The sequence below is a fragment of the Eurypyga helias genome, unplaced genomic scaffold (genome assembly GCF_000690775.1).
Source record: "Eurypyga helias isolate BGI_N326 unplaced genomic scaffold, ASM69077v1 scaffold28361, whole genome shotgun sequence".
NCBI lineage: Eukaryota > Metazoa > Chordata > Aves > Eurypygiformes > Eurypygidae > Eurypyga > Eurypyga helias.
The window spans coordinates 27,424-55,344 of NW_010233249.1; the positions used below are offsets into that span (position 1 = coordinate 27,424).

At 44.2% G+C, this 27,921-nt stretch overlaps 1 protein-coding gene across 1 annotated transcript in view; it reads right to left on the reverse strand.

Annotated features, from left to right (window-relative positions):
- Positions 1 to 1,701: 1,701 nt before the first annotated feature.
- Positions 1,702 to 27,921, reverse strand: part of SYNJ2 (synaptojanin 2) — a 58,438-nt gene continuing 32,218 nt past the window's right edge. The window contains exons 11-26 of the mRNA XM_010161687.1: positions 27,674 to 27,865; positions 25,454 to 25,538; positions 24,085 to 24,225; positions 21,097 to 21,289; positions 19,268 to 19,426; positions 18,893 to 19,049; positions 16,729 to 16,846; positions 14,252 to 14,470; positions 12,870 to 12,948; positions 11,462 to 11,630; positions 10,931 to 11,083; positions 8,177 to 8,311; positions 6,865 to 6,977; positions 5,828 to 5,936; positions 4,296 to 4,498; positions 1,702 to 2,466 (exon numbers count right to left, since the gene is read on the reverse strand). Coding sequence (XP_010159989.1) covers positions 1,702 to 2,466; positions 4,296 to 4,498; positions 5,828 to 5,936; positions 6,865 to 6,977; positions 8,177 to 8,311; positions 10,931 to 11,083; positions 11,462 to 11,630; positions 12,870 to 12,948; positions 14,252 to 14,470; positions 16,729 to 16,846; positions 18,893 to 19,049; positions 19,268 to 19,426; positions 21,097 to 21,289; positions 24,085 to 24,225; positions 25,454 to 25,538; positions 27,674 to 27,865 — 2,990 coding nt within the window. The remainder of the gene's footprint in view (positions 2,467 to 4,295; positions 4,499 to 5,827; positions 5,937 to 6,864; positions 6,978 to 8,176; positions 8,312 to 10,930; positions 11,084 to 11,461; positions 11,631 to 12,869; positions 12,949 to 14,251; positions 14,471 to 16,728; positions 16,847 to 18,892; positions 19,050 to 19,267; positions 19,427 to 21,096; positions 21,290 to 24,084; positions 24,226 to 25,453; positions 25,539 to 27,673; positions 27,866 to 27,921) is intronic.

Genomic DNA, 27,921 nt, shown 5'->3' on the forward strand with positions numbered 1-27,921 from the left:
CTACAGGGAGTAACAGGGGGTGCTTCCCACCTCTAGGCTGTGGCAGTCTGAACCACTGAACATGGTCATCTTTTAAACAGGAAATGGGGGTTGTCTTACTCCACGCGTTGCAACTGCCTCCTGGGAACCTCCCGCTACGGATGCGCCGCCCACCTGAGCACAGCCTTGCTTACGGCGGTGCGCCCACTTCGCGTTGTCCTTCGCGTTAGGTGCAGTTGCCCACTTCCAGCTCCATCTCTTAGCCTTCCCAGCTCATCCTCAGCGAACATCTGGTTTCCCAGGGCTGCCTGCCCTGCTGCTGCAGCGCGGTTTTACCACAGCTGCTGAGATGAACGGGAGGCACGTGGCAGCTCCTTCCCCGGTACCGGGCCGGGTAGCTGCTGATCAGCGAGCAGCAGCGCTGCACAATTCCACCCCTACCTGCCTACCAGTTTGGTGTCCAGGCTGAACGTTGCTGTGAGTGGGCAAACTCATCAGTGGGCCAAAAAACAGTATTCCTCTCTGCAGGAGGGTTCTGCCATCCCAGTCCTACGCTTCTGGCTCGGTTCCAGGACGTGGCAGCCTGTGTTGCACTTGCGTAAACTTAGGTTCCAAGACCAGCTCTTTCCTCATCTGCACTGGGGAAATAAAAGACAGACATGGCAATGTCTTACTGAGCAGCAGGATGGGAACAGGGCCACAACTGCTGAATTACTGAACTGCCATTGGCATAAGACCCTGATGACCTGTGTCATTAGCTGGTCTCACCTGTGTTTCCACAGTACTTGTGTAGATGATGCACGGGCAGGCTGCAGTGTTCCTTCGGACAGGGACTGCTACTGCCCGCGTGCTATTTCACTGTACAGCATGGTGCTTGGCGTGGGCTTGTCGTGAGCAAAAACCAGGGTGAGTTCAGGAACCGTGGTGGAAAACGAGCTAGGGCTGACTTTGAGCTCACTGTAGGTTGGAGCGATGCTGCAAGAGCCTGCCTGGTCCTTCCGGAGTAGCTGAGGCGTGTCCCTGCAGCACAGCACTTGGCCGAGGATTGCTGGTTCACTTCCCTGAGCTGGAGTAAGAACAAGCGCTGCTGCCTGGGCACCACCTCTCCTGGTTCTGCCTTGCGGCCTCAGACCTCTCACCTTACTTTGACGGCAGCAACAAGGTACAGGCTGGGGCCTGCCACCGCCCAGCTAGCTCAGATCTCTGAGAAGATGCTGTCTAAGCCTTGCTTCCACAGCAGAGACTTGAATAGCAGAATACTACGCATTTTGCTGCTGTGGTTATGATGGGATATATTCCCCTTCTGGATGTTTGTTCCAGAATAACTGTAGCAATGTAACTATTCAAGCCAAGGGTTCTTTATTTCAAGTGACAGGTATTGATTAATATATAAATTTCACAGGAAAATGCTTTTCTTAATTTTTTTTCTATACATCATTACACATTCCTACGTATGATTTGTACCTGAAATGAAATAAGACGTCTTAGGATGGATTAATAAAAAGAAATAACTTAAACCAAATTCAAACAGGCAGGAGACAATGTTAGGTTACATAGACTCTATACACGTCCCTCCAGGGGCAGTACCGTTACCTTTAAACATGCAAATGAAATGTAGTGTGGACAGGTGATCTACTTTCTTAAATAAAAACCTTTGTGCAAAAGATCTGTGGTTTGCATCATAATTATGATTTCTACAGGAACGTTTAGGGGGACAAACTTTTAAAATTCTAAATCCTTGTTTGTCTTCATCATGGTATTTTCGTTTCCTTCTAAGAGAAGCAGTTTGTTGAACCCTTTTGGCGGCGCGCTACTGTCTTCGTCATCACTAAACGTCACCCAGTGACTGAAATCTTTCAAGCTGGGGTGTTTTACGTTTTCTGGAGTGTGTGCTAGAGAGGTAGCTGGTGCCACCTGTATGGGAAGAGGGGAGGAAGAATCAGTGTCCAGGTCCAAAAGATCGATGTTCTCTGGAAGGGAGCTGGTCTTGGAGAGCTGCGGATGCTGGCCCTCTGGTAGAGGAGGACCCTGAAGGTTAGCCATCCACTCTGTGGCATTTGGTGCCAGCTGCTTGGCTGTGCTGTTTTCCAGGCTGGCAGAGGATGTAGGAGGGGAGAGAGCAGACTGCGTGGGGACACGAGCGTCCCAAGTCTGGGGGCAGATCCCGGGATTGTTGTTGTTGGAGTTGAACATTAACCCACTAAAAAGTGGGTTGTCACTGCTCTGGAGAACTTGCAGATGAAGAGCTGCAGGAGCCGACTTCTTTCTTCGTGGTGGCACCTTTGGGGCAAAGGAAGCATTTTGGGGAGGCAGCGCGATGGCCTCGGCCACGCTTGCTGAGGGGGGCTGCCTTTCACTGCTCCCCCCGCTCTCCTGAGGCTTCCCAAGTTGTGGTGTTCTGGGTTTAGGGACTGGAGCAATCCTGGTCAGAATAAGAACAGCTCCAGCATCTGCTGGTTGGTCAAACTGTTCTTCTGTAGCCGTGGCCTGAGGGGGAAAAGGAACAAGAAACTTGAGAAAAGGGTACCCAAAACTTGAGTCACTACCAGTGCAAGTCTTACTGATGGTGTTACTGAGAAAAGCTGACAGCACTTGAAGGAAAAAAAGCAGTACAACAAGAAGGCTTGACAGCATAGTCTCACGCGGTACCTGCTGGGTGCTGTTCTCGCACGTCCTGCCTCCAACCCGTGTTCGTGTACTGGGGGCTGTTTGAGGACAAGGAACCTACAGCCTGTTTGCGCCCTGTATGAGAAATACACCTCCTTCTGACCGTCTCTCCGGGTAGGATTTTGCTCTGGGCCACATTAACCCAGTTCTGAAGAGTCTGTTTGTTCGTTACATCTCTCTGCTGACTCATACAATTTAAGCAAGAGTGCATAAGGGAGGGCTAAATTAATAGGGCCATCAGCACAAGCCTTTGGGTACCTGCTGTCGGGCTGAAGGACAGTTAGCTTATCAAGATAACCCACTGGATGCATTAATGGCGCTCTCACGTTTCACTGATGCCAGGAGCTGAAGGTAAAAGTCGTCTCTCTAGGTACTACCTAGCGTATATTCACTGTTTAAGAACATTAAATAGCTGAGCCCAGCTCAGCCCAAGAGGGCAAGGGCTGCTTCAGGTTTCTCAGGCCCCGTGGGATTGAACGAAGGCACCTGAACTCTTTATTACTGCCATGTAGTATCAGAAGATCCCATACAGGCTTTGAATGCAGGCAAAGCATTTAGGATTTCCTGATGGACATATCCCCTGCCACTTCTGTCCACATGCTGCTGTTAAACTGCCTGCATTCGACTGCGTGCTGTTTTAACGACAGAGCTGGATCAGGAGGAGGTTTTCCAGTACAAAGCTCCCACCTGAACTCGCTCAGATGGAGGAAGGAGTGGAAGTCTGAAGCAGACCTACTCCTGCAGGAGCTCTCATGCAGCTAACACCAAACCAGCAATCCCTCTCAGCACCTTTCGGGAGTGCCCAGGGAATGGCCACAACGTAAACAAAATAAACAGATCAGTCTGTGTTACTTAAGGAAAGGGCATGCACTGTGCTGCCTGGTTTCGTACTTCCGTGCCAAGCAGAGGTGGCACAAAGCCCATCACGGAGAAGAGGCGAGTGCCCTTGCAAAGGAAAGTAACACAGGAGTCCCAACAACTTAGAACAGAGCTCCAGAACGGAGAGTCTGCCAAAGGAAGAATATAAAAGGTTCTATTTGTCTCCCTCTGGTACTTAAATTGCTTTCACCGTTAAATAATCACTTTAGCATCTCTAGAGCTGAGGAGCTTTTACTTCCATTGTAGAGACCTGACAGAGATTAAATCCCAAACATCTCCAGCTCTGTATTTTTAAGAACCTGAACTCTCGAGCAGAATCCAGAATTCAAAGTGGAAGGTTTAATGCTGTGACAAAGGTGTGAGAAAAGCGAGATGTCTCTGAAGCGGATGGCCTACGGATGAAGAAGCTGCCTCAGGTCGTTCCAGAGCAGACCACTCATTGGGCAAAAGTAAAGATTGTGATAAAGAAAGGATGAGGCTTTAAACCTTGGCAGGATTTGACAGACCAGAAGTAACAAAATCCAAGAGAAGGGATTGACAAACAGAAAAGCTGAATAGAGCTCATTAAGGAACTTGAGGCTCTACCTCCCTTCCAATCTCTCTTACGTTTTTCTGCCCCGGTGACTACAACGGGCAGAATGGTTTCAGCTCCTGCTGGCTAAGCACTTTACATGACAGGACTTGGTAGCGGCTGTCCAACAGCCCACCCCTCTTGCCATCATTCGCAGCGTGTAAGGGAGGCTGGATGCCTTTTGCCGCCACTATCTTACGTTTTCCACCTTGACTACGGTCCTTTGCAGAGGTACTGGCTTCTTCCCACTTGGAACTTTGGGTGGGGGGCGATGGGGCACAAGCACTGGTCCTGCCTGTGACCCTTGAGATGACGCCGAGTTTGTCGTGCTGGGAAGAGGCTCGGGTTTGGTGAACGTTTGGCTTCTGGCTGGAGCAGGCTTTACTGCATCTTCCTGTAGTCCTGAAAAGCAAACACAGAGAGCGTCTTGGCTGATCAGAATGGAGCTTCAAGCTTCTTCCACAGCACTGTTTCCAAAACGTGCATGCCTGAAGGGCTGGCTTAGGCCAGGAAGGTAGGGTTTGGAAATAAACCCAGAGCTTTGCAATCCTGTCCCATTTGTAAGAGGCCAGTAGTGCAAAACTCCCCTGTCTGAAGTAATTTCATGCCAACCCAGCAGTGCTGTGGCACCATTTGGCCACATGGAAAAAACACTGGCTAGGGGTTCAGGAGCCCCAAGTCTCCTTGGGCCCTGGTTTCCTTATCTGGAAAATGAAGATAGCGACACCAAGCATGTCTTGTAGAGGACTTTGGGAAGAACTATAAATGCCAGCAGGTGGTCCAGCACAAGAAACTGAAAGCGACACTGGCCAGAGTAGTTTCTTTACCCACGCTGCACGAAATGCTTAATGGGAATTTCAGAATTAATAGAGAGTACATCTGATTTCAAAACCAAATGAACAGTGCTCTCTGAGGAACAAACATCATCATGCCTTTATAATAATTCTAATTAAAATGGATTATTCCAGACTGCATTTGCTATATCTACAGATGAAAAGGGGTGCTTTTCTCCTAAACGGCGCCTTGCAAACTCAGGTGGCTATCTCAGAGTCACGCTGCGTTCTCTCTCATTCATACGGCAGCAGCAGAAAGACTACTTGCAACCCTGGAGGGATCTGGGCACACTGCCTAGGTTTCCATACATCAGCTAGTTTCCTGCTCCAACTTGCCCTTGCAAGGACTCCTCTCCAGGGATTAGATAGAGGGCCTCAACATAGAGTAGCCTTGTAGCTTAGCTATTCAAGCTGAAGTGGTGCAAGCTTCTGTCTGGGTTTCAGCTGTGCTTGCTGTCCAAAAGTGAACAGAATACAGGTTATTCTTCCCACAGCTGTGTTTGCTCTCTAGTTCTGTTTGGAATGGTGAGCATTCACTAAATAGAGTAACAAATATCCTTTACGCAACTCTGAGCTAACGCAGGCACCATCAATTTATTAAGATCCCAGCTTTAGCTTTTAATTTTTCACATTAAATCTGGACATAAATAACCCAAGGTGCTCCTAGTAACAGGTTCTATGACGAAATATACAACTCGAATCATCTTACAAAAAAAAAAAAAAAAAAGGTCAGTATTATCAAAACTGAGAGAGAACCCCACGTACAGTCTTGCAAGAGCATATATGTCAGTGTTCAGGTGAGCTTCTGAATAGAAATCCATCCCATCATAGCCCAGATGCATGTGTTCATACACCTACCATTTTCTTCACCTCAAGTCAGTTACAAAGCCATGCTCACCTCCTTTAGCTTCCATGAGACATCTGATAGCTTCTTCTGCTTCCTCGGCTGTGGTGGTTTTGAGCTGCTTGACGTTGTAAGGTTTACTTATTCCAGTCCGGACTTTAGGCTTAAAATAATACAAGAATAAGTAATCTTGAGAGAACTGATTTTTCTTGTACAGACAGCTAAACCAGAACTTTACAGGTGTGCGAGCTTAGCTGGAACAGTGGGGAGTCTTTTGGCAGGTACTACATGTTTGTCGGCAGCCGGCAGACAGGCCGACGGCTCGCTGCCACAGCTAGTCCTTTAGCCATCCCTTGCTCACTACATGAGGGTTCTCATCTAACAGGAGAGGAGAGGGGAGGTGCTTCCACATTCTGGTCTTGGGCTCCTCAGAGGGCTAGCAGCCTTTTGGCAGTGATCAACCTTGTACTCTGGGCATTAGCACGGCCCATCGAAGGAGAGGTGAGAAAAGGGTTAAAGCATATTATTATGATGTTGAAAATTCAAGTTAGCATCTGTCAGGAAGCAGCATGTAGAATAAACCAACAGTTTCAGATTGGATATTAGGGAAAATTTCTTCACCAAAAGGGCTGTCGGGCATTGGAATGAGCTGCCCAGGGAAGTAGCTGAGTCACCGTCCCTGGAGGTATTTAAAAGACGTCCCTGGAGGTATTTAAAAGACGTGTAGATGAGGTGCTCAGGGTTTAGTGGTGGATTTGGCAGTGCCAGGTTAACAGTTGGACTCTATGATCTTAACATCTTTTCTAACCTAAATGATTGTGTGGTTCTAACTGTGACTGGTCTTGCACCATTCTGTCTCTCCCTCTTTGTCTTTTCTAATTCCTGGCAGTTTAATAACATTTTCCTGGTGTCAAGCAGGCCCTGCAGCCCAGTATTACAGTACAAGCTCATCTCAGCATTTCCAGCTCAGGCATGTGACGGATCTCCTTCCTGCTATGACAGGTGTGTCACGTACGTGATGCTCAGCGTCTGCGTAGATTCGGGGGGGGACCAGGACAATGCTAAATGGCCACGCTAGCGGCAGGACTCACTGGCTGCTGAGGGGCTCCGGGTAGCAGCTTTGCCGTTGCCAGGATGGAGCAGGTGGAGTGGCTTCCTGGAGAGACGGAAGTATCCGAAGGGGACTTTTTGCCCGATGTTCCGGCTGGAAGAGGAATAAAAATGGCTTTTTACATTCAAGAGCTGGTACAACACTTTATCTGCAATGGAGCAAAACCAATGTGCTTTGAAATTGTGACAAATAAAAGGGACGTTGTCACCCTCCCTGCTCTTCCAGGGACAGGTGTATTAGGCAAGACTTTCCTGTAGGGCACTGGGGACGCTGAATCCCTCTGCCCGAGTGCCAAGGGCCAGACATTTTTATCTAGGAAGGATGATGGGCTGAACTGTTACTGGTCTAATCTAAGGTGGGAAAAAAAAAATATCTCAACACAAAATAAAATATTGCAATCTTGAGCTGTTTCAGGATTCAATTTGCTAGTTAGTCTTGCTTTCATTTAATTAATTTAATAAGCTCAGCTGAGCATTAACATTGTATTCCAGGCACAGAAATACAAATACCAGTGTTGTCACTTCTGTTTGAAATGAATGAGAGTGATCCCAAAGAACTCATTTTCCAGCAGGAAATTTAATTTAAGGCTGTAAAATATGCACAGAAGCCTTCTGGGCTGTAAAAAAAATGTGATGTATAGTTTGTGTCATACAGAAGACAAAGATGATTATGCTGATCTAGCAGTCAATACTCATCCAGAAGCAGCCATAAAACCAGGAGTGATGGCATCTCAGGTGGGTAGATCTTGGCTAAGAGCATCACTTCCCCTTTGTGCCTCACTGAAAATCATAAGCCACTTTGTGTTTCTTTCATAAACACAAAAACAAGGAAGAATTGCTTGTAAAGCTGGGAAAGGCAAAAACTGTCCAGAACAAGTTGTTTGTTTTTTTTTTTCTCAAAGCTTTTTCAAAGGAAGATTACAATTAAGTCAGAAACAAACAATCCGTAAGAAAAAACTCAGTGAGTTTGGAAGTCAGTCGACATAAATACTGATATTTATTTTTATTGCTACAAAGTGGCTGGTCAACTTGTCCAGTGACCATAGTATGAAACATATGGGCCATTCCATCTTCACTAAAGGCACTTTTTTGTGGAGTATCTGTCATCCTGAAGACAAACTTCTCCCACTGCTAACTGCAGCCATAGTCAGGCTGAAACACACTGGAAAGCAAGTACAAAGTACCTCAACAGCCTGACATTTCAGAACAAGGTATTACATTCTTTGTCACCCTGAAACAACAGGCAAAACTGTTCAGCTGAGGCCATGCAACATTAAAGGAAGTTAAACTCACCAGGAGGGGGAGGCCTCTGTGGTGGCTGAAGTGGTCGAGGCCTGGTAGGAATGGACAGAGACCTGCTTGGAATCCGGCGGTGGCATTCCCTACTTGCCTCCAGCTCCTGCTTCAAATCGGCCAGGTCTGCATCATCTAGGGAAATTTTAGAAAGGATCTGTGTTAGATACCTGCTGGGTGAGATACACCAAATCTGAGTGGACAGGAGAGAGGCGATGATGAATGGCAAGCTTCAACCAGGTACCTCAGCAACACGACATGGCTCCTTTCGCATTGCTGCGCTCTCCCTTAATGTGTCCCTGCTCCCACTCCAGGGAACATCTACCCTCTTGTCAAACACCTCTCCCTCTCCTTTTCCAGCGTTTATTAACTGTTTGTGCTGACACAAAGACTGCCTGCATCTGCTTTCAGGACTACTAGTCACCTTGTTAGACTCTGAGCCAGACTTGGTGGCAACCTGCCCTAATTCAAACCGTGTCATGGCAGCCACGAGGACACTAATCATGGTCAATCCCTTGCTCTTCCTTCCGCAATACCTGAATTCTCAGAAGATTACTTTCCTTGCTCAGGAGAACTGTTTTCATGACAGAGAAAAATCTGCCTGAATGGCTCACTCATCACATCTCTGCTTTCCAGCAACATCTCCCAACAGGTAGGCCCGGCTCAGCCTGCCAGCCCTTGGCTGCACCTCCCCTGAGTGGGTAATTACATAGCCCTTCATCCCGTCTAAGCCTCTCTGACAGCTGGCGAGGCGAGAGGCAGGGATTGCGTTAGTCTCCCAATCTGCCACGGTGAGGGCCTTCAGTTCTTTCCCCCGGCCATGGCGGCCCAGCCAGCCACGCAGCTATCTTCTCTAGGGCCCCAAAATTCATTGGGTTGAGTTTTTAACCTGTGGTTTGGAGAGATGTGGAAGGAGTTGTGTAGCAGCAGCCTCTCATCCTTCAGGCATTTTTGCACAGGTTCCTGTTTTTCAGAAAGCTGTGCTCTGCAGGGAACACCGAGCTGCCTCACAGCTCCCACACACTCCCACTCAGCAGCGGATGGCAGCCAGAGACGCAGCCTGTGATCTGCCCAACCCGCCCTCCCCCTTCTCCCTGCATTTTCAGTACTTCTAAGCGGCAGATATGGGCTCATCAGTAGGATTTACGGAGTCATGCAGGCGCCTGAAAACACGGCTTGACATTCTGGCAGTAACACTGAATACAAGACAAAAACCAGCCGCCACCACCCTATCTCTTCCCCTAAAGGCTGCCGTGTTTAGGCAATGGTTTCCAGGGACATCGGTTTTGTGAGGCTACGCCCTTCTCTGACCTCAGAAACACACATACACACTCTTCTGCCCGTCATTGGTTTCCATCTGTGTCTAACACAAGCCATACAATCACCATACCTTCAATTAGGAGTTACTCAGGCAGAATTAGAAGCTTATGGAGGCTTTTGAAATTGCAGAGACTTTCAAGATGGATTGAATATATCGTATTTTGAGTTGTGTGAGATCATGACCCCACCTTGACCTCCTTCAACCTATATAATCTCTATTTATTTTGTGTTATTTTTTGTAGAAAAGAGTTAGTGTGGGTGAAAAGAATCACTGCAATTCTCTGTAGCTTAATGAATCATCACACAGTAGGCCAGAGGTGTTTGGAAGGCAAGGCAACCTATAATACAGAGTGATTAGCTTCACGGTATTTAATAACGACAGATTAGTCCTTGACTCAGAGCCAGGCTTCTGGGTCTGGCCACACTGCACCCAGCGTATGACTCAAGGTGGGCAAGAAAGCTGTATATCACTCTGATTGTTTGGAAAAATCTATCTGTGTAAACTTAGGAATTTCTTTTAATCTTTTTGAACTCTAATGCCTTCAAAGGTTGAGTCAGAAGTAAAGTTTTCACTTTCATGTCAGAAAACAAAGCACTTCCAAGAGAATGCAAAAACACAGCGACTGAATCGCTTGCTGTCACAATGAAGTCTTTAATACGTGGCCCAGCCTGTCAGTGCTTGGTCACAAAAGCACGTCCTGATCACAACCCCATGTAAGATCACCACTGGCTTGGCTAGTTTTGGCTTGGTTTTTTATCAGTATTCTCTCTACTGAGTCATTTCACAATAATGTGCAAACAAGCCAGGTGATCAGGAAAAAAGGTAACGCATTTACGAAGTACTAAAAGAATGAATATACCTGTTGTGTGAACTTCGACTTCTCCACAAATAAATCAAATTGGAACAAAGGAGAAACTTTGAGCTTCTTTCATGTCAGTCACTTGAACATAACACTCTCCTGTACTGCCCAGCTTACAGCTGACTGCACTGCCAGAACTATTGCTCTAAGGACAGAGCCAAGACCATCACTGAATCCACAAGATTCCTTTGGTTTGATTTTGCTCTGGTCCTCAACAGTAAGAAAACAATGGACAATTTTTTGTTGCATGCTCTGCTGCCCAACAACGTCAAATGGATAAAGAAACATAATTTCTCCTGACTACAAAAGGAAACCAGCATTTCTCAGTATTCTTGCCTTGCCCTGGGCTAGAGAGAAGGAGGATCTGAGCTTTATTATTTGTACTGCTGTTATGCCTGAGGGCTTCAATTACAATCACCAGTTCAAGGAGGGCTGAGCATGAGCATGTACCAAAAAGGGTGCTCCTTATCTTTGGAGGACCTACAATGAAAGTATAAATGAACAAGGAAATACAGACAAAAGGAGAACAAAACCGAAACCTTCAGGTCTTACTTTAAGGAAGGAGATACTTAACCTTTATACAGCCGTGGGTTTTGACCAGATTTGTTTGAAGGAGCTATTGGTGTGAAATGTCCAGAGCTGTCAGGCATATCTTCTGCTGTGTCTGCTGCTACGTTTTGACACAAAGCATCATCTAAATAATCATCTTCATCCTCCACTATATCACCTGAATGAAAATATTAGATAATTAAGAATTAGTGAGCAAATACATTCTCTGTTTCTCTCTACTACCAATCAGTGAATTTAATGTAAAGGTTGGGCAAGCTTCTGGTGTAACACATGTGTTTCATTACAGTTTGTTTCTGTACAGACAGCTGTACCATAATTTTCTCACATATAACACTAAATTGATAGGACAATCTAAGCAACAGTTCTCTGCCCAGGCACAGTGCTGGGTCATGGCGTTAGTGACAATTCTCTTTTTAAGAAGCATGGCTTCATTACAAATTAAGATACCACTGACACTCATACTGTACCTTCCCTGTGCAACCAAAGCCAGCGAAGCACAGTTTCACACAACTTAGCTTAGCAGCCTGCTCCTTACCTTCTGAGTCATAGTCCAAACTTGAGAAGTCAAAATTCTCTTCCAGAAGACAGGAGTTTGCCGTGGGGGACATGGGGGCAACACTGTCCCGCTTTCGAGCAATTTCGTCCTGAAGGCCCTTTAGCCAATCCTTAGTCTTGGGGCGGATCTTCACTGTTCTCCCTCTAACCTAAATAGGAAGAAAGAGTGGTTTCCCCTTTGCCAAGCAACTTCACAACATGAGAACACCTGAACAGAGTAAGCAAGCGCTGCCAACCTGTTGTACATCTGCTTCGGAAACTGATGCAACTAAAGCTTATTTTCAAAAGGTAAATGAAAAGGAAGCACTCTTCCTACCCCCATAACCAAGTTTTCAGACTCTAACAATATTCTTGAAAGAAAATTAGCTTCACAACTCAAAAGCACTGCTGCTGCATTTGGGAAATACTTGAGAAATAGGTGAAACATCAAATATCATCAAAATGATACTGTGATAGTAATAATGGTGTGGGAGGGTTCCATTTTTGAGTCAGCTTTAAAACACACAAGGGTTTGCTACCTGCTGCCATCTGTAAGGACACTGCTCAAAAAATCCCAGCTGTGAAGGTTGATGTACATGGAAAGTATATTATTAAACAGATTAAGACCACAACCACTTGTATGTGTTGCTCCATGACATTTGGGGTGAGATGTATCCAGGCCAGCAGCTTTGGCAGCAAAACTAGTTTGGAAAGTTCCTGACCCAGGTTCCCAGCACCTTCACATGTTGTGCAGATACAGCTGTGTTTCAGTCTGTGCTAAAAATTATGTCAATGAAATGAGCCAAATTAAAAGATAAGACTCCAAATATGAAAGAAGACTGAGAGTTAAATCTATTATTTCAGTGTTAAGTTTACGGCACAGCCCCACAAACAGTTTTGTCAGCATAAACGAGGGGTTTGTGGAGTACATGTGTGGGAAGGAAGAGCAGGGGATGGGAAGGTAAACGCCTGCTGCTAGGGCTGAGTTTGCCATGGAGGCCAGTGAATCATGTTCCAGCTTGGGAGAAGGAGTTTACTTGATACACTTCAGAGAAACAAAAAAATCTCCAAACTGCAATCATGAGGATGCTTTGGCAACACTATAAAGTCACACAATCTCAGGAGAACTGCTTCAAGTGGCAGAACAGTGACTGAGTCCATGTATTCTGCAGTGCTGTCAGAGGCCACCTCCTAAGCCCTGCTCCAAGAAAAGTCACCTCCTGCCCTCCTGAAACTGAAGTACTGCATTAAAAGCTTCAGCAGCTGTGAAAGCTAAGGACTTGGTGAGCACTAAGTTTCTTTGAAATAATGCTACTTGATTTAGCTAGAAACTCAACTATCTCATCCTAAGCAACGCTTTTTGAGAAGTTTGTTATCAAATTATTATTATAGGTTTGAGAGAGTCTTACTTTGACACCATCTATATCCATAACACGAAGAGCTGACTTGCTGTCTGCAAATGTCACCAGCATTTGACCTCCACTGATCCTAATAAAAAAAGGCAGAGGAGAGAAAACAGTGCATTTTACTTCACCATTAAATAAAAAGCCGTAACAGCAAGTATGATAGTTTTGTGTAGCTATGCATTTGGGTTTAATTGCATTTTCCTCACAATTCTATTTTTTTTTAGATTCCATTTTATTATAATGTATTATATTCAATTATATTATCTGGGGAGAGGCAAGTGATCTATGCATCCCAGTTGGGCTCTTCCACTGCCCCATCCTCCCATGTGACCCCAGCACCCCACCCTTTACTGGATCGCCCTTGAAACAGCAGTACAAACATCTCAGCAGCTGCTGACAGGACACCAAGTCTGAGATCCATATTCCCTCTCTACTAACTTCCATGGCTCTTCCTATCCCTCACCTCAGAGGATATGTGATGCTCCCAAAAACTAGTATACCATCAGGCTCTAAAACAATTAAAACCAAACCACCCAAGCATGTTTTTCCTTGCTCCTTTTCTTCACAAGCAAGCTGTTCCTCCAGGGCTGCTTTTGAACCCTCATTTGTTGTTCATATTAGATGTATTAGGTATATTATCTTCATATTAGATATATTAGGGTATGAAGATTAGATATATTATGGTATGAAGTACACTATTTGGTACTTCACAAAACCATACAACAACAGGTCAATTTTCTCCATTAATAAATGCGTCAGATACAAGATAAACAAGTTTCTGGTCTTGTTTCCTAGGTCAACTGTCAGGTCTTTTGTCTGTATTTCTCAGAACAAAAGTCTCATAGCTATGCCAGGGTCCTGTACAGAATCAACCAGAATGAAATTAAACTTCTCTGCCAGAAGGTATCACACTCTCCCTCTCAAATTCAGAAGGTGATAGAACTGCAAGAAGCTCTACTATTGAAATATAAATAAGATGACCCCCAAAAGAAAGGAGAGCCAGCCAGGAAATCCCAGAGAGCGTGAGAGTGCTGGAAGAGGGCAGATCTCCTTGGAGGAAGTGAAGCAGGGTCCCACCAGCAGAAGCATGGAAATGAGGCCTAATCTACAAGCACTGATTCACATCCAAGACTCTGCTTTATGGTGCTGCACCGAATAAAATTTGCCTCCACCCAGCCAGGAGATCTCTTAGACTAGTTCTTTTACAGGCTGAGAGGCAAAAGATATTCAAAACACTTGTATTCAATTTCTAATGAAGAATTCAACAGTCAGTAAAGGAATTGAGCATAATACTTTCTAATACAGCCAATTCTATTAGGACAAGAAGGGAAATCCTAGGCATGACATCTATTCAGAAACACAAGCATTTCAGATCCCAAACTTACCTGACCAGAACAATAGTGCCATAATCCTCAAACATTTGCATAAGCTCTGTACGCAAGTCCTCAGGAAATTCATTTTTCTCTTCAGGCATTGATGACTGCAGGTTCACCACTACTGTGGCGTCCAGTGGCCCCTGGAAAGATGACACTTCCTGGAAAACACTCTCACGGGCAGCTTGATTAACTTCCTGAACTTCCACTTCCACAATAGCTAACACTGGCCTACATAAAACAAAGCAGAAATGCTTATTTAAAATTAATATCAACATCACCCAATAGGAAATGCCTATATAAAACTAAAATCAATGTCAAGCAGCAGGACAGGTAAGCACTTAGTTTTGTGAAGGACAGTGTATTGTTTAAACTCTGTACTTCTATGATAATTTTTAACACCCCAATGTCAAATCTCATTGCAAATATTTAATTAAACCTGCTGTAACTTAGAAGGAAGTGATTATTATGTATGTTCTGCACAGAAAGAGAAGAGGAACAAGTTACTTAAGGTCTCACTTCAAAAAAGCACTGTGGCTGGCAATACAACCCAGAAGCTCAGCATGTGGTGTATTGTTTCATTTTCCCCCACAGTGGAAGATCATGCCTTTGAGCACTGTTAATTATATTTACCAGCCCTGCATTAGCTGAATGTAACAGTGAGGACACACCATAAAGGAATTCAAGTAACAACTGCATGTAGCACTTCTGGCAAACCTGCAGCCTAAAAATACCAGGGTACTTCACTCCTTATGAAGCAGCTGTCTCCCAAAACATCTATGGATCGGGAAGGCAATATATAATTTTCTGTTAGACAAGGCCCCATAAAGATGTATTCTTCCAAAAAGTAAGGACAAGCTATTCTAAGTGCATAATGTGGTTATGTAGCAAACATACATCAATCCGTCACATTATAAGTAGCTGTCTTCAAGGCCAGGCTGGACGAGCCTTTGAGCAACCTGGTCTAGTGGAAGGTGTCCCTGCCCATGGCAGGGGGGTTGGAACTAGATGGTCTTTAAGGTCCCTTCCAACCCAAACCATTCTGTGATTCTATGATTCATAAAATAAGTAGCACTTGTGATATTAGTAACATTGCAAACATGCTTCTTCAGCCGTTTCTTACAAATTACCTCTCTCTGTGTTAGATCTAAATAAAACTGAGAAAGCTGTCCAAAAGAGTAAAGCTTTTCTCATCTCAGTGGATGCAATCCACATTCTCCAATTTCCAACTGCACGTACACACAGAGCAGTAACTGGGATGGCTGCTCTTCTGTGTCAAAATTACTGCTTCCTACTTGGAACAGAGCAGGCTCTGGAACAGACATCACCAGAACACAGGAAAGCAACAACAGCAGAGCTAGAAAGGAACAGCAAAGGGGGAATGAAAAAGGCATAAGAAGTGTTAACTATTTCCATAAGCACTGTGGCTCATAATGCATTTCCACGTGTCACAAAGATCTAGCTAAGCCCTTTTTCCAGCACAAACCTGGAAAAAGCAAACCTGCCGAATGCAATTACAAAGCAGCTTTTGCGGTCAGGTTTGCCAAAATAGAAGAGCCGTGTACAACAGCCCTGTTTCCCAGATTGCATCCTCAGGGTCATATATAATGAGTGCAGCAGTTCCGCCACGCTTTGTGAAACACAGCAATGCCAAAGCTTTGACACAGAGAAACCGATTGCAAGAGGCATGTTCTTCCATTGCTGGAGGAATACGCAATAGTCCACGCGCGCAGGAGTGCCACGAGAAGCAGAGAGCCAGCTACTGGGGGTCACTGAGTGCCGCTACAAGGAACAATCCTGTAGCATTTCCATAGGACATGCAAGGGGTGAGACAAAGATATTTCTGAATGCAAGGGAGCTTTCAAGGTGCACTTATTACAGAATTTGTTTCGGAGAAGTGAAGCGGTGAACAAGCTTAAGGAAGAAAGGTCATCCGTATCCCTGAAGAGAAGCTAATGATACGGACCAACCACAGGCACTGGTCTTGGCTTCTTCCTCCTCCGTTCCTCTCCATTTCTAAGGCAAGCCCAGAAGCCCGACACTTCACAATGCTGAAGTGCAGTACACCTGGCCCTATGTACATGGCTTACACCGCTTTGGGCCGCACAGTCCCAACATCCTCCTCTCCCACAGCAAGCTGAGTGAAAGTCCATCAGAGCAGTGTGTTTCGGTATCAGAGCAGCGTGTTTTGGTATCAGAGCTTTCCAACAACAAGCAGCAGAACGCCCTCAGTTTTCTGTACCTGTTGCTGCAACTTATCCAACCCTTCGCTGAGATCACAGTGCAGCAGAAGGCAATACAGGGCCATAGATACTTGCCATCCTGGTATAAAGCCCACCACGAGGGGGAAAAAACGACCAAACAATACCCAACACACAATAAGGCTTTAATTCCTGTTACAGACTCAGTCCCTCACCCTGACGGTGTAATTCAGTATGACACACTCTAACCTAGCAGCCCTTCCTCCGATGACTTCCTTAGGACTTTACCTGTGGTCAGATGCTTGCAGCTCTGCTCTCCCGTAGTACATCAAGGCTCCAGGGGTCCAGGTGTGCCTGACTTTAGTTTCAGCATTCAGATCACTGTCCAGAAGATTGATCTCTCCAGCTGTGGAAGCACAAAACATGATTTCAAACTCACTCAAGGCTAGTTTTACTAGCGGTTAAAAGCTCTTTTATTACGATGCACTTCACAGACCCTCGTAGTGGGAGGTGAGGGTTTTTTGTTCTTATACGTACCATTCAAAGAAGAGCTTGTATCTTAACAGATCTGTAAATTAGGGACCAGGAAAAAAAAACAAAAAAACACGGAAAGGCCAGGGAGTGCAACAGAGACAGCTGACCACTAAAATAAGACACCTGTGAAATGCTAACCTGAATGTCACCCAATCAATTACCTGCACAATCAGGGTTGACAGAGTCATATTAGTATTTTTCCTCCTGACTCATTATTGAGCAGAGAAAGAGACACTGTACTTGCAAAATACACCTCAAAACTGAATAATAGAGAGGGATTGGTGAAATAATACTCAAGAGACAGGAAAGCACACCCATGCAAATCCAACCTCCAAATACCTCCTCTGCAATGCATTATGGTAACAGAAAGTGCTCCAGACATTATGCTAGAGTGAGGTATTGTACTGCTGTCAATAACAGGAAAGATTTTAGGTCACTGTTTGGGCTAATGGATAATTCTGTCTCTTTTCTGTTGTAAATGAGTTAATATGGAATATGGTGCTTTGACTAATCACTCTCATCGGGGCTAAACTTTCTTCTCAGAAGGCAAGCAGCCCCCTTGCCTACAGCAGCAAAAAAGAAGCAATGCAAAAGAATTAGAACCAAGAGGCAGAAGAGCCTCGCCACCAACAGTAAAGCTGTGGAACTCTGGCAGCGAACTAATTAGAAAAGCTTTGCAGGGCTGGGAAGGTGGGGGAAGAGACAAGGGGTCAGTTATATACCTATGTGAGCTAGCTGTGGGAGGCCTACCAGCTCTAAAGAAAGGAACCTGCCTCAGCTCTTGCAGGCCAGCTAGACAGGTCCTACGTCCTGTGTGTACTCCAACAACTCAAGTCTTCCCAGGGGCAAGCCTTGCCATGCAAAATAAGGAATATGCACTGAAAGTGCTGAAGGGCTTGCTTCCTCCTAAAGTTAAAACAGCCAGCACAATAGGGCTGTTTTAACTTCCTTATTAAGTCTCCCACAGTTTTAACTTCCCAGATTACATCTCTATCAATGGTTCAAGTTCCCCGTTTTACTTTATTTTTCGTTCCTTAAATAAGAGCTAATTACTCTGTATCACACTGGCATGTACTCTCTGATCGCCCAACTTTTGCTCTGTAGTTCTTACACTAAGAGTACTCATGGTATGACTTGGATTCCAAGCAGTAGTGCCCAGGCATGTGAAAAATCACATTTTCTGGCACAAACAAAATTATTTCTCCAGTGATTACACTTTCAATATGAATCTGTGCAGGTTTTATAAACACTGGGAAATAGATGTACCTGCAGACTGAGAGAATGGGTATGAGAACTGTCCCTGAATACACAAGGAAATACGTTTTAGTTTGCTGTTGTAACTTTGGAACAACAAGTGAAAAAAGCCCTTCTGTTCTGCTGGCCACTCATGATCTCAAAATACTTTATAAGCACTAATTAATGAAATCTCCCCCAATTCCAGAAACTAGCAGAAATAATCCCAAGAGTAGAAGAAATTACAGCAAAGTGCACAAACATCTACCGAGGACAACAGCTGTAACAATCTCGATGTTGTAACACAGGAACTTTTTACATGGACTAATGGTTCTGTTGCAAAGCAACAGAATAATGTCTAGATTTCTACAGCTGGATTGTTTTCAGTTCCTCAGCAAACTCCCAGCACCTTTCCAATCTGTGGCATGAAGCCCTTGTTCACAGGCTCAAGAAGAAAGGGCTCGCTCTACCTCTGCAAGTTATTCCAGTGAAGCCGAAATAACATCTGCTTGAGTAAAGCTACTGCAGTTGGACTAAGCCTATGGGACTAAGCCTAAAGAGAGCTCCCAGCCCAGAACTCACTAAAGCCTTTCCTTACTGTTCACTAGATTAAATCCCCTTAGGTGGGTTCTGGACAAAATCTACAGCAACTTTCAGATAAAGAAGGGGGAAAGATCCCACACACCTGTTTTTTCAAAAGGCAGTTTCTTTCTCCACCAAAGCACTCTGTCAGTCCAAGCTGGTGTTCTGCACTTATCACTTGTGTCATAAGCCTCTGAGCCAACGTCATATTTGTATGTTGGTCCAAAATTAATAGTCCCTTCGTGGAAGTCTTTAAAAATCTATGAAAAGAAATCATCTCTTTGATTAAGTTACAGATGAGGTATGTGCCATTGTGACATATCAACTTCCTTTCTAACAACCAACATTCTGATTTTTAAACAAATTACTACATTCACGTACAACAAACAAGGATCTGAAAATGCGACTTCTTCACTTTCTCAAGGAATTAGAGTAAGTCAACATCAGGTATTCAAGAAAATGAGACACACTGCCTTACTTTTCCACTGGATTTTTGCTGTTGTAGTTGATCAAATTCCAGAAGTGTCTTCCAATCTTGACGTTTGAGAAAGTAAAAGACTTCCTCATAAGTCAGATCAATGCGATAATTAAAATCCCCACACCAGAAGACATAGTCATGGGAGAACACGCTTCGCCCCTAGTTCAGAGGTACAGAATACTGTTAGTGCTAAATCACATTCATGAAAACACCCTTAATGCACTGAAATGTACAACTTGGTCTCTCTGAATTACTAAATACTGGACCTACTTGCCACATTCTATTTATTAAAACCCACCTTGTGCTAAAATGGAATGGTTCTTTCACTGTCTTTTGCATCCCGCTGAATTCTGTAAACAAGAGCGTCAGACTCTGACCCGTTTCCTGAAGGTATGCCTAAACTGGGACCCCAGCTTTATATTGACAGTTTGGCTGTCATGAATCTTAAAAATACATATTTGTTTCCCTAATACATTTCACACACATATATTCTAAACATAACACAAAATGTGTTTCTGATACCCAGGCACATTCAGCAACAAAGGTCCCGAGTAACAACAAGCTCCAAACTTGATCTTATGTGCATGTCAGTTTTGTAAACGTATTGAAAAAAGGTCAATGAAAATTCACTCCAATTCTAAGTTTAACATCCTATCCTCTAACCAGTCCCTTTTTTTTGTTCCAGGCAAGCTATAAACCTCTGAAGCCCCAAGATTCATAAAGGAAATGTGGCTGTCAGCACTAGAGGGCAGTCTTTATATGCACTGCGCACACAAGGTACATTTAGCTATTGTAAAGGACATAAAATAGTTAATGAGGTGTAAGAAGGAAAAAACTACCATAAGCACAACTTTATGGTCATTTGGAACAGATATTCTAAGCAGGACGTTCAGACTGTCAGTATTATTTTTTACATAAACCAGCTGATTGATATGCTGCACGTGCAAAGCCTCTAAACCTTGCAAACAACAGGAAGTTAAAATTTTATGCTTTGCAACCTAAATGCCATTTTTGGCTGACTAACCAGAATACACAAACTGGTCCATTCCCTCCCTCGTTTAGGACCTCTCCAGAGAGGTCTCAGAAAGAAAGTGCTGTGGAAATAAAAGCAACCAACATGAAGGGAAGCAAAGAAGCGCTGCTACCGAATCCCATGGGTTATCTGCTGGCCTGAGAAGTGTGAAATAAAACACCAGGGTGATTGATTTGACACCACTGAGGGGAGAAGTTATCCATATAGACCAATAGTGCCAACTTGCCACGCTCTGAGAAAAGCCAGCAATTCCTTGACAGTGACACATTCATGAGGACAAAATGCAGGGAACAGAAAGTACCACATCAGTGACCAAGAACTGATGCGTCATACCTGATCAGGAGCAGCGAAAGCACTGATGTACCGAGTTGCACAGGTGGTCTTTTAGGAACCCTCACTAATCAGTGCCAGCAAGAGCTATCAACATCATGTTCTCCATCTCCCTCACCAGTCACCTAGATCTTATCCAAGAGGCCTTAAAGATTCGTCAGTTAAGCCGCACCATTCTTAAAGCTTAACTTGAAAAGACGATGACGGCAAGCACTGCAGCAACTATATTTTTTGAAAGGTGTAGAACTTAAGTAAAGCAAGTGCTGTACTGGGTGGTATCTGGTCTCATGTGAAACATCTTTCCTTTTGTTGTTTTCTTTACCGTTTTCTGTTATGCCCATTCTCCATGGCACTGGGATGACCTTTTTGATGACCTGTCATCAAAGACAACCTGAGACCAGCTTTCACAATGTAAAGATACAGCCTTCATCTCCAATGTTTTTAGCATACATATGCCTATACTTACCATTGGGAAGCTGAGTTTCTGTGTGATTTCTTTATAATCTTCATTCCTTTCTTTCACTTGAGTCTGCCCAGCAGTTAAGTGACTGCATATAAAGCAGAAACTGGTACTATAGAACTGAAAACGAATGCTCACTGCACCTTTATTTCCAGCTTTTCCTCCCATTCCTGTCTTCACAGTGTCTATTGCTACATCCCTGTATTTAAAAAAAAAAAAAAAAAAAAGGTAAAGAGTAGAGAGTAAAGGGCTGCAGCAACAAACATTCCAATTAACTTTGACTGGAACATAAAGGAAAAGGCAGTTTACAACACCATGTCTTCTCCCATCCAGAAAACTTGACGCTTTTAGGCAGCATCTTTTAGACTGCGAAGTTTCTTCATGATATTCATCTCCTTATGTTTCAAATTAAGTATAATACAATAGTATAGGAATAAAACTATTTGAAAGTATTTTTCTCCTCATCTTGCTGGTTTAGAAGGGACAGTATTTCTGAAATGTTTGTAATTTCTACAGAACATACTTTTCACATTTGCCTCTATCGTGATCTTTAAAATGTGACAATAACTAATTTTACTATTATGTTTCCTTTTACTTTTGAACATATGGGAATCTGCTTTTCACATAGTTATCAATTTAATTAGTGTTACTATGTGTTGAAACTTCACAGTTGATGCCAGATTTTTCAGTCAATTGAAGAGCAACAGATCATAACCCGTAATTTTTTAAATCAGATGCAATAAAAATCAGTGCTTACTGGACATAACTATTTATACCTAACTCCTAAAATGAGTTCTATACTGATGACAAATTGCTTAGGGCCTCCATGCTGTTAATTACATAGCATTTCAATGTCACACTTAGCATCCGCTTTACTACACAAAGATGACTTGGCAAAGCAGACCACCTGCTCGCAGGATAACTTCTCCCAGGTAGCCGATCTACACTGAGAATAAAGCACGCCTGTCTGATCAGGTAAGTGAAAGATGAGATCATTGTTGTAACCAACCCCAGCCCAAGCGTGTCCTTCCCAGTGAGAAAATTTTACTTTCCAGATATAAGTCAAGCAGATCTGGACTAAAATATTCTTGACTTTAAGCAAGGGTCAGCCAGAAAACCACTAAGTCTTATTTGAGCTGGTGTCAGGCATTCACGATCTGAATGATGCAAGATATTACAGGCTCTCGTTTTTCTCCCCGTTCATTTTCTTCTCTCTTCCCTGCCCCTATGGTTTTTTTTCCTCCTTCTTTATGTTACTCTTTCCTTGACTGCAGAAAACCATCAGAAGACACCCTCAGGGAGGCAAAAGAGGACCATTAATGTTTTCTATGAAAAGATGTGTTTTAAGCACTCCAAAAGAAGCATCTTCCTTCCTGCTGCCTGACTGCCCAACTGCTGACTGATATTTATCTCTGCATTCATGGCAAAGGTTATGTTGAGATAACCCACTCTACATTCAACTACTTGTATTTCATCAATCCTTTCATTGCTGTATAAGCTTCAGATATTCTCTCATTTTACTTCTCTATTCTTTAACTTCTGTCCTAATCTCTTCAATCACTGTAAGCGCAGAAGCCTTTTTTGGCACTTCTGATAATTTTTGGATTCCTTTACTAGACATGGGAAAACCTACACAAGCATACAGGTCACGTTTGATTACGTTCACATAACAGCAGCACATCAGCATTAAATGATGAATCTTGGCCACTAAAATCAAACCCTTCCCTTTTTCTCTTGAGTTTCGAAGGGCTACATTCAACTCCTAGCAGTTTGACAGCTGCAATGGAGCCACTGTGCCGTTCTGCTTCTGATTTCCATTTAAACCATGCACTTCCTGCTGGATTACTCAAATTTCTTGTAAGCAAGGTGAAAAGTCAAAAACTGACAGAAACACTTCTCCTCTGGACTGCTTTGTACCAACAAAATTATGTAATGTTTTTAAATCATGCTGAAGAAAGATTACTGGGAAGGCAGCAATGCAAGACCATCATGGTTACCTGGCCTGCATTACTCTGCCTAGCCTACAGCACACGGTGTTACACAACTTGTGCGCTCATCTCAGCAGATTGGAGATCAGAGGGAAGAAAGAGGCAGCTTTTGGTATTTTCATCACAAAATGCAGTGGCCAATCAGTGCCCCTAATATGGGGTAGAGGGCACTGTTGGATCACTCTAGACTTGAAGGTCAGACAGATGCCCAAAGATAGTTTTGGCTAATTATTCGTTTCCTACCACTTACGCTTAGCCTGAGTAATTCGTGCCCACAACAAAGGCATTTTAATGCACATATCCTTGGCTCGGCGATTGTGGTGGTTTAGTGATCTTCTAGGGGAAAGAGGAGTTTGGTCAGTCTCTGGGGACATTGGTGCTGGTAAACTGAGGACACCCAGTTTTGCACCCTCCTGACTGGGCACACAGTGACCCCTGGGAGAGACAAACACTTAATGGGCCCTTGTAGCTCTCAATTCTACAGAATGTCAGGGGGCAAAATTAGCTCTCTGTCTCCAACCTTGCTTTTCCACCTTTTCCACCATTCTTTTCAGGTCTGGAGACAGTCCAGTTTCCATGCAGAAACACTAAGGAGAGGGTTAGAAGGTAAAACTTGCCCATCAGGAAGAGGCAGGCATTTGCCTTCACTTGGGGCTCCAAACACTCCTGGATTTACTAGCTGTGGTCATTCCTTTTCCAGAAAGACAACACCCAAGCAAGGTGCTACACCCTGACTGCCCACCTGGAGCATTCTTAGCTTCTCAGCTGGACGGGAAGAAGATATTGGGGCTGCCTGGCCTTTGTGATACTCAGGAGGATGGACTCCAGACTACTGCTTCCTGGAAAGTCTCCCACACAGACCAGAGACCGGAATCCAGGTTTGCATGATTCCTACCAAGCTGAGAAGTCACTCCCACCCTCTCTGGCCACACTCCAACAGCAGATGTTACTGAAGACACAGGTTGGAGAGGTTATTTTTAGTTTTGCTTTTGACTGTTTTTTTTACCTGATGAAGGGAACATGATACGGTCGGACAAAGATGAAAAGACAAACACCAACAAGCTGTGCTGATGTCAGCTGAATGTAGCGATGAGTCCTGGAAATAGCTTTTTGAAGCTGCTCTCCCCACATTTTTCTATTCGTTGTACTGGAACAAACATAAAATCATTTAATGGAATTAAAACGAACCACATACAGTCAATAAAATGAGCAGATTAACTGTGCCTTAGGTTTACAGGCATCCCATTAGGCTGTAGAACTGGGAGTGCTCCAGGATGCACGGCAGGGACAGATAATACCTCCTTGTGAGCCAGCCTGGAGTTAGCAGGGTCAGTGAGCCAAGGCACAGTGCACAAATACAGTTACGCTGCTTCTGGACGTGAGAGGCTTTTGTCTACTACGCTTTGAAAGACCCATGCTTACATGACGTTTGATACCCCCGTTCACTGGGGAAAACTGGAAGCTGACTGTAGTAATCATAACCATAAAAACAGAAATACAGGTCAGTCTCATGACTTGTAAGATTTCTTGTGTTCACAGTGAAGCGGAGATCTTCTCTGGATCTTCTCTGACTGGGAGATGCCTGGCTACCCACAGCTGTTGGCTGTTCTTAGCTGAAGCTTTGTGGGTGGGTGCCTATACCTTTGCTTCTGCAGGCTTCGCTTTTTCTTACCCCCACAGTCAACTGACACAAGCAGATACACTGCAGCGCTAGGCACTGCTGTAACCTATCATTCCCACAACAGACAACTAACTGGTCAGCCTGATGAATCAGCGTTGGAAACATTATCTTCAGGGTTCCACCCCGATTCGGATTCAAAAGGACTGGTATACACCACAGCCTACTGTACATGCTGATGTGCCAAGCTCAGGCTTTGCCTTTAACTCCTTCTCTAGCCATAATTTCCAGAAGTACAATTAACCAGAGAGACATTCCATTAATTTTTGAATTCCCACATGAATGCCAATTATGTTTGTAGTCACTGAGCACATTTTTCCAACATCCAGCAGGGGTTTAAGGACAAGTGTTAAATCAGTGTCAACTATCAGAATTCTTTTCTGCTAAAAGAGTGAAGAGACTCAGAAAACACAAACACACTGTGTTGTACTGTACAAACGTCCACAGAGAAACAGCGCTTTCAGCACCATTCCAGTGCCCTTTGTTAATGGCATACATATTTCCAGCTACGGTTACAGGCAACAGACTCAGAAGGAAGTACTCTATACATCTGACCATAAAAAAGAACAACTCTGGAAGCTCTTGTTTGGCTGGTTTCTTTGCGGAATTTGGGGTGTGTGCTTGTTTTGAGTTGTGGATTGGGGGGTTCTTTCTGTTATTTTGTTTGTTTGTTTCAGTTTGGGTTTTTTTTACCTACCTAGCATTCACAATATTCCCTGCATTTAATTCAACCATCTCTTCAAATCCTACTGCAAATATGTCAGGAGGGCAGTTTTCATCATCTGTTGGCAAGAGGGAAAAGTCAGACAAGAGTTACTATTTTTCTGTTTCTTCTAACGACTTGTTTTCTAATTTCTGATAGAGATCATTCCTGTAGTTCCATCTTGTGTAACCCCTGCCAAGCTATACATATTCATAGCTCCTTTAATCTAATCTCACAAAACAACCCCTGCAGTTCCCCTGAATTTCTTTCCTGCTTTTCTCCCACCAGTTGGTCTCCATCTCTCTTGCAGGAAGCAGTTCAGAACAGAGTATTATACTGTAGCAATGTTAAGATGAGAAAATATTCAATGTTCTCTCTTCCTCACCCCACTCATCACTAAAGCCACAGCATCTCACTGCCCACCATCTTTCACCCACTTGCTATTTTACCCAACATGCTTTTCCTCTTCTTTTTCGACACTGATTCCTGTGTAACTGAACTTACTGTCCACACATCAGTATGTCACTTCCACCTCGATGCCTTTAGACAATTTATGGAAGCCTTAGAAGTTTTGTCCTATCTTCTTTCTCCTGAGCCTTTCTTAGACCACCCACACTTAAAGTTAGGTTAGGTGACTCTAGGGTGCAGTGACCCTTCCTTCCCGGCCCAAGCCTGTGGATGTTACCCTGGTAAAACATCTAAGATCAAATGCTCTCATGTACTAGTGTGAAGCGTAGCTCTTGACTCATCAGGTCTGTCCGTTGCCTAAAGGGATTGCAGTTTGGTTTGGTTTTTAAACTGTCATACAGCCCAGGTAACAGTAACTTACTCAACATGACGACCTAAGTAGTAGACAACCATATGATCCTCAATCAGAAAACAAGAAGAGAAAGTAAAATACGTAGCGATTCTTTGTAGACACAAGGGTGAAACTGGCACATGACAGCTAGCCTCCTTTACTGGCCTAACATGACAGGCACTGAACACAGGCGTATTTCCCATTAATAATTCTGGATATTGGTCTTTGAACGCTTACCCATTTGTGTAGGCACTGCACTGACATGGACCACGAACACAGACGCGATGACGAAGGCAGACATCGGCGTAGTCATACCCTAGCTCTGCCCATTCACGTAACTCGGCTGTCTTCCAGAAGCTGCTGACACCTATCCCATTATGGTTGCCTGTACCACATAGTCCTGCTCCTCCAGTTCTCTCGGGGAAGGCCTGGCAACGCTAGCACTTGACAGGCTCTCACAGATTTTAGTATCATGGCCATGGTCACGTGCTAACACATGTAAACTGTTTTTGAAACAGACTGGACCAAACACCCACCTAAGCTACTCAGAGCACAGTGGTCAGCACCTAATCACACATCCATGCACTCAAACGAGACCACTTGTGTAAGCAGCCAAGGATTGGGGAATTAATTACTGAGCTTCAGGATTAGGCACAGGACTATCCCTGTGATGCCTGCAGGAAGCTAAACGCTGCACTGTAACGACGACAGCACAGGTTTTGCCATAGTTCTGCAACCACTCAGTTTTTAAATGACAGAATATTCACGTTTCATTTTCCTTAATAGAATTTGTAAATCAATTGCAATACCTGACCTTGTCTTGTAAATAAGAAATTCAGCGGCCAATTTAAGCAAGCCACAAGCACAAGAGCCCTCTGTACTGCTAAAAACAAAGGAAACTGACTTCAACAAAATAAATCTTTCTGTCTAGAAATGTTACTCTCAAAGCCTTCAGACAATCTCAGAGCCCACATTGTACAGATACATTCAGCTCCAGATAAAGCTCAAGGAGTCACTCTGAGGGCACCTAAGCATATAGCTCCTGCTCACAATAAGAACAAAGAGCAGACGTATGGAAGGAGAAAATGAAATTAGGGATGCAGAATAGGCAGACAGACCCTACGATGGTGTGATAGACACCTCTGGATTCTGACTTGCTCGAAGTTCAGAACAGTCACATGATACAGACTCAGGAGTTGCTCTGACTGTCAGGAGCCCTTCCCACACCATTTCCCTGCTGCAGGGAGGCAGCACAAGTCTACATGGAGCTGAATACACCCCTAAGAACTGAAAGAAAATGCCCTCCAAGATGCACTGCCTTTGAAAGGAACAGCTGATCAGATCTTGTGTTTCAACTCACTGTCTCGAGAGATGCCAGCAAATATTGCTTACACATTTTGACTGCGAAGTCTTACCCTGAAATTCAGAAACTCCAGAGAGCTTGGGAGAATCCAGCAGCCAGTCTGTCAGCTCGCTGGTACCGAGAACGTTGCTTCGAAACTGCTTTCCTCCGTTCACATTCCAGGTCCCCGTGGCAACACGAACACGCTTGAAGCTTGTGAATTCAAACTGACGCTCTGACATGGCCTTCAAAACACTTGGAGTCACTGACGGGAGAGGGGAGAGAGAAAGAGGGGTTGTAAAAGCAGAATGTGCCAAAGGA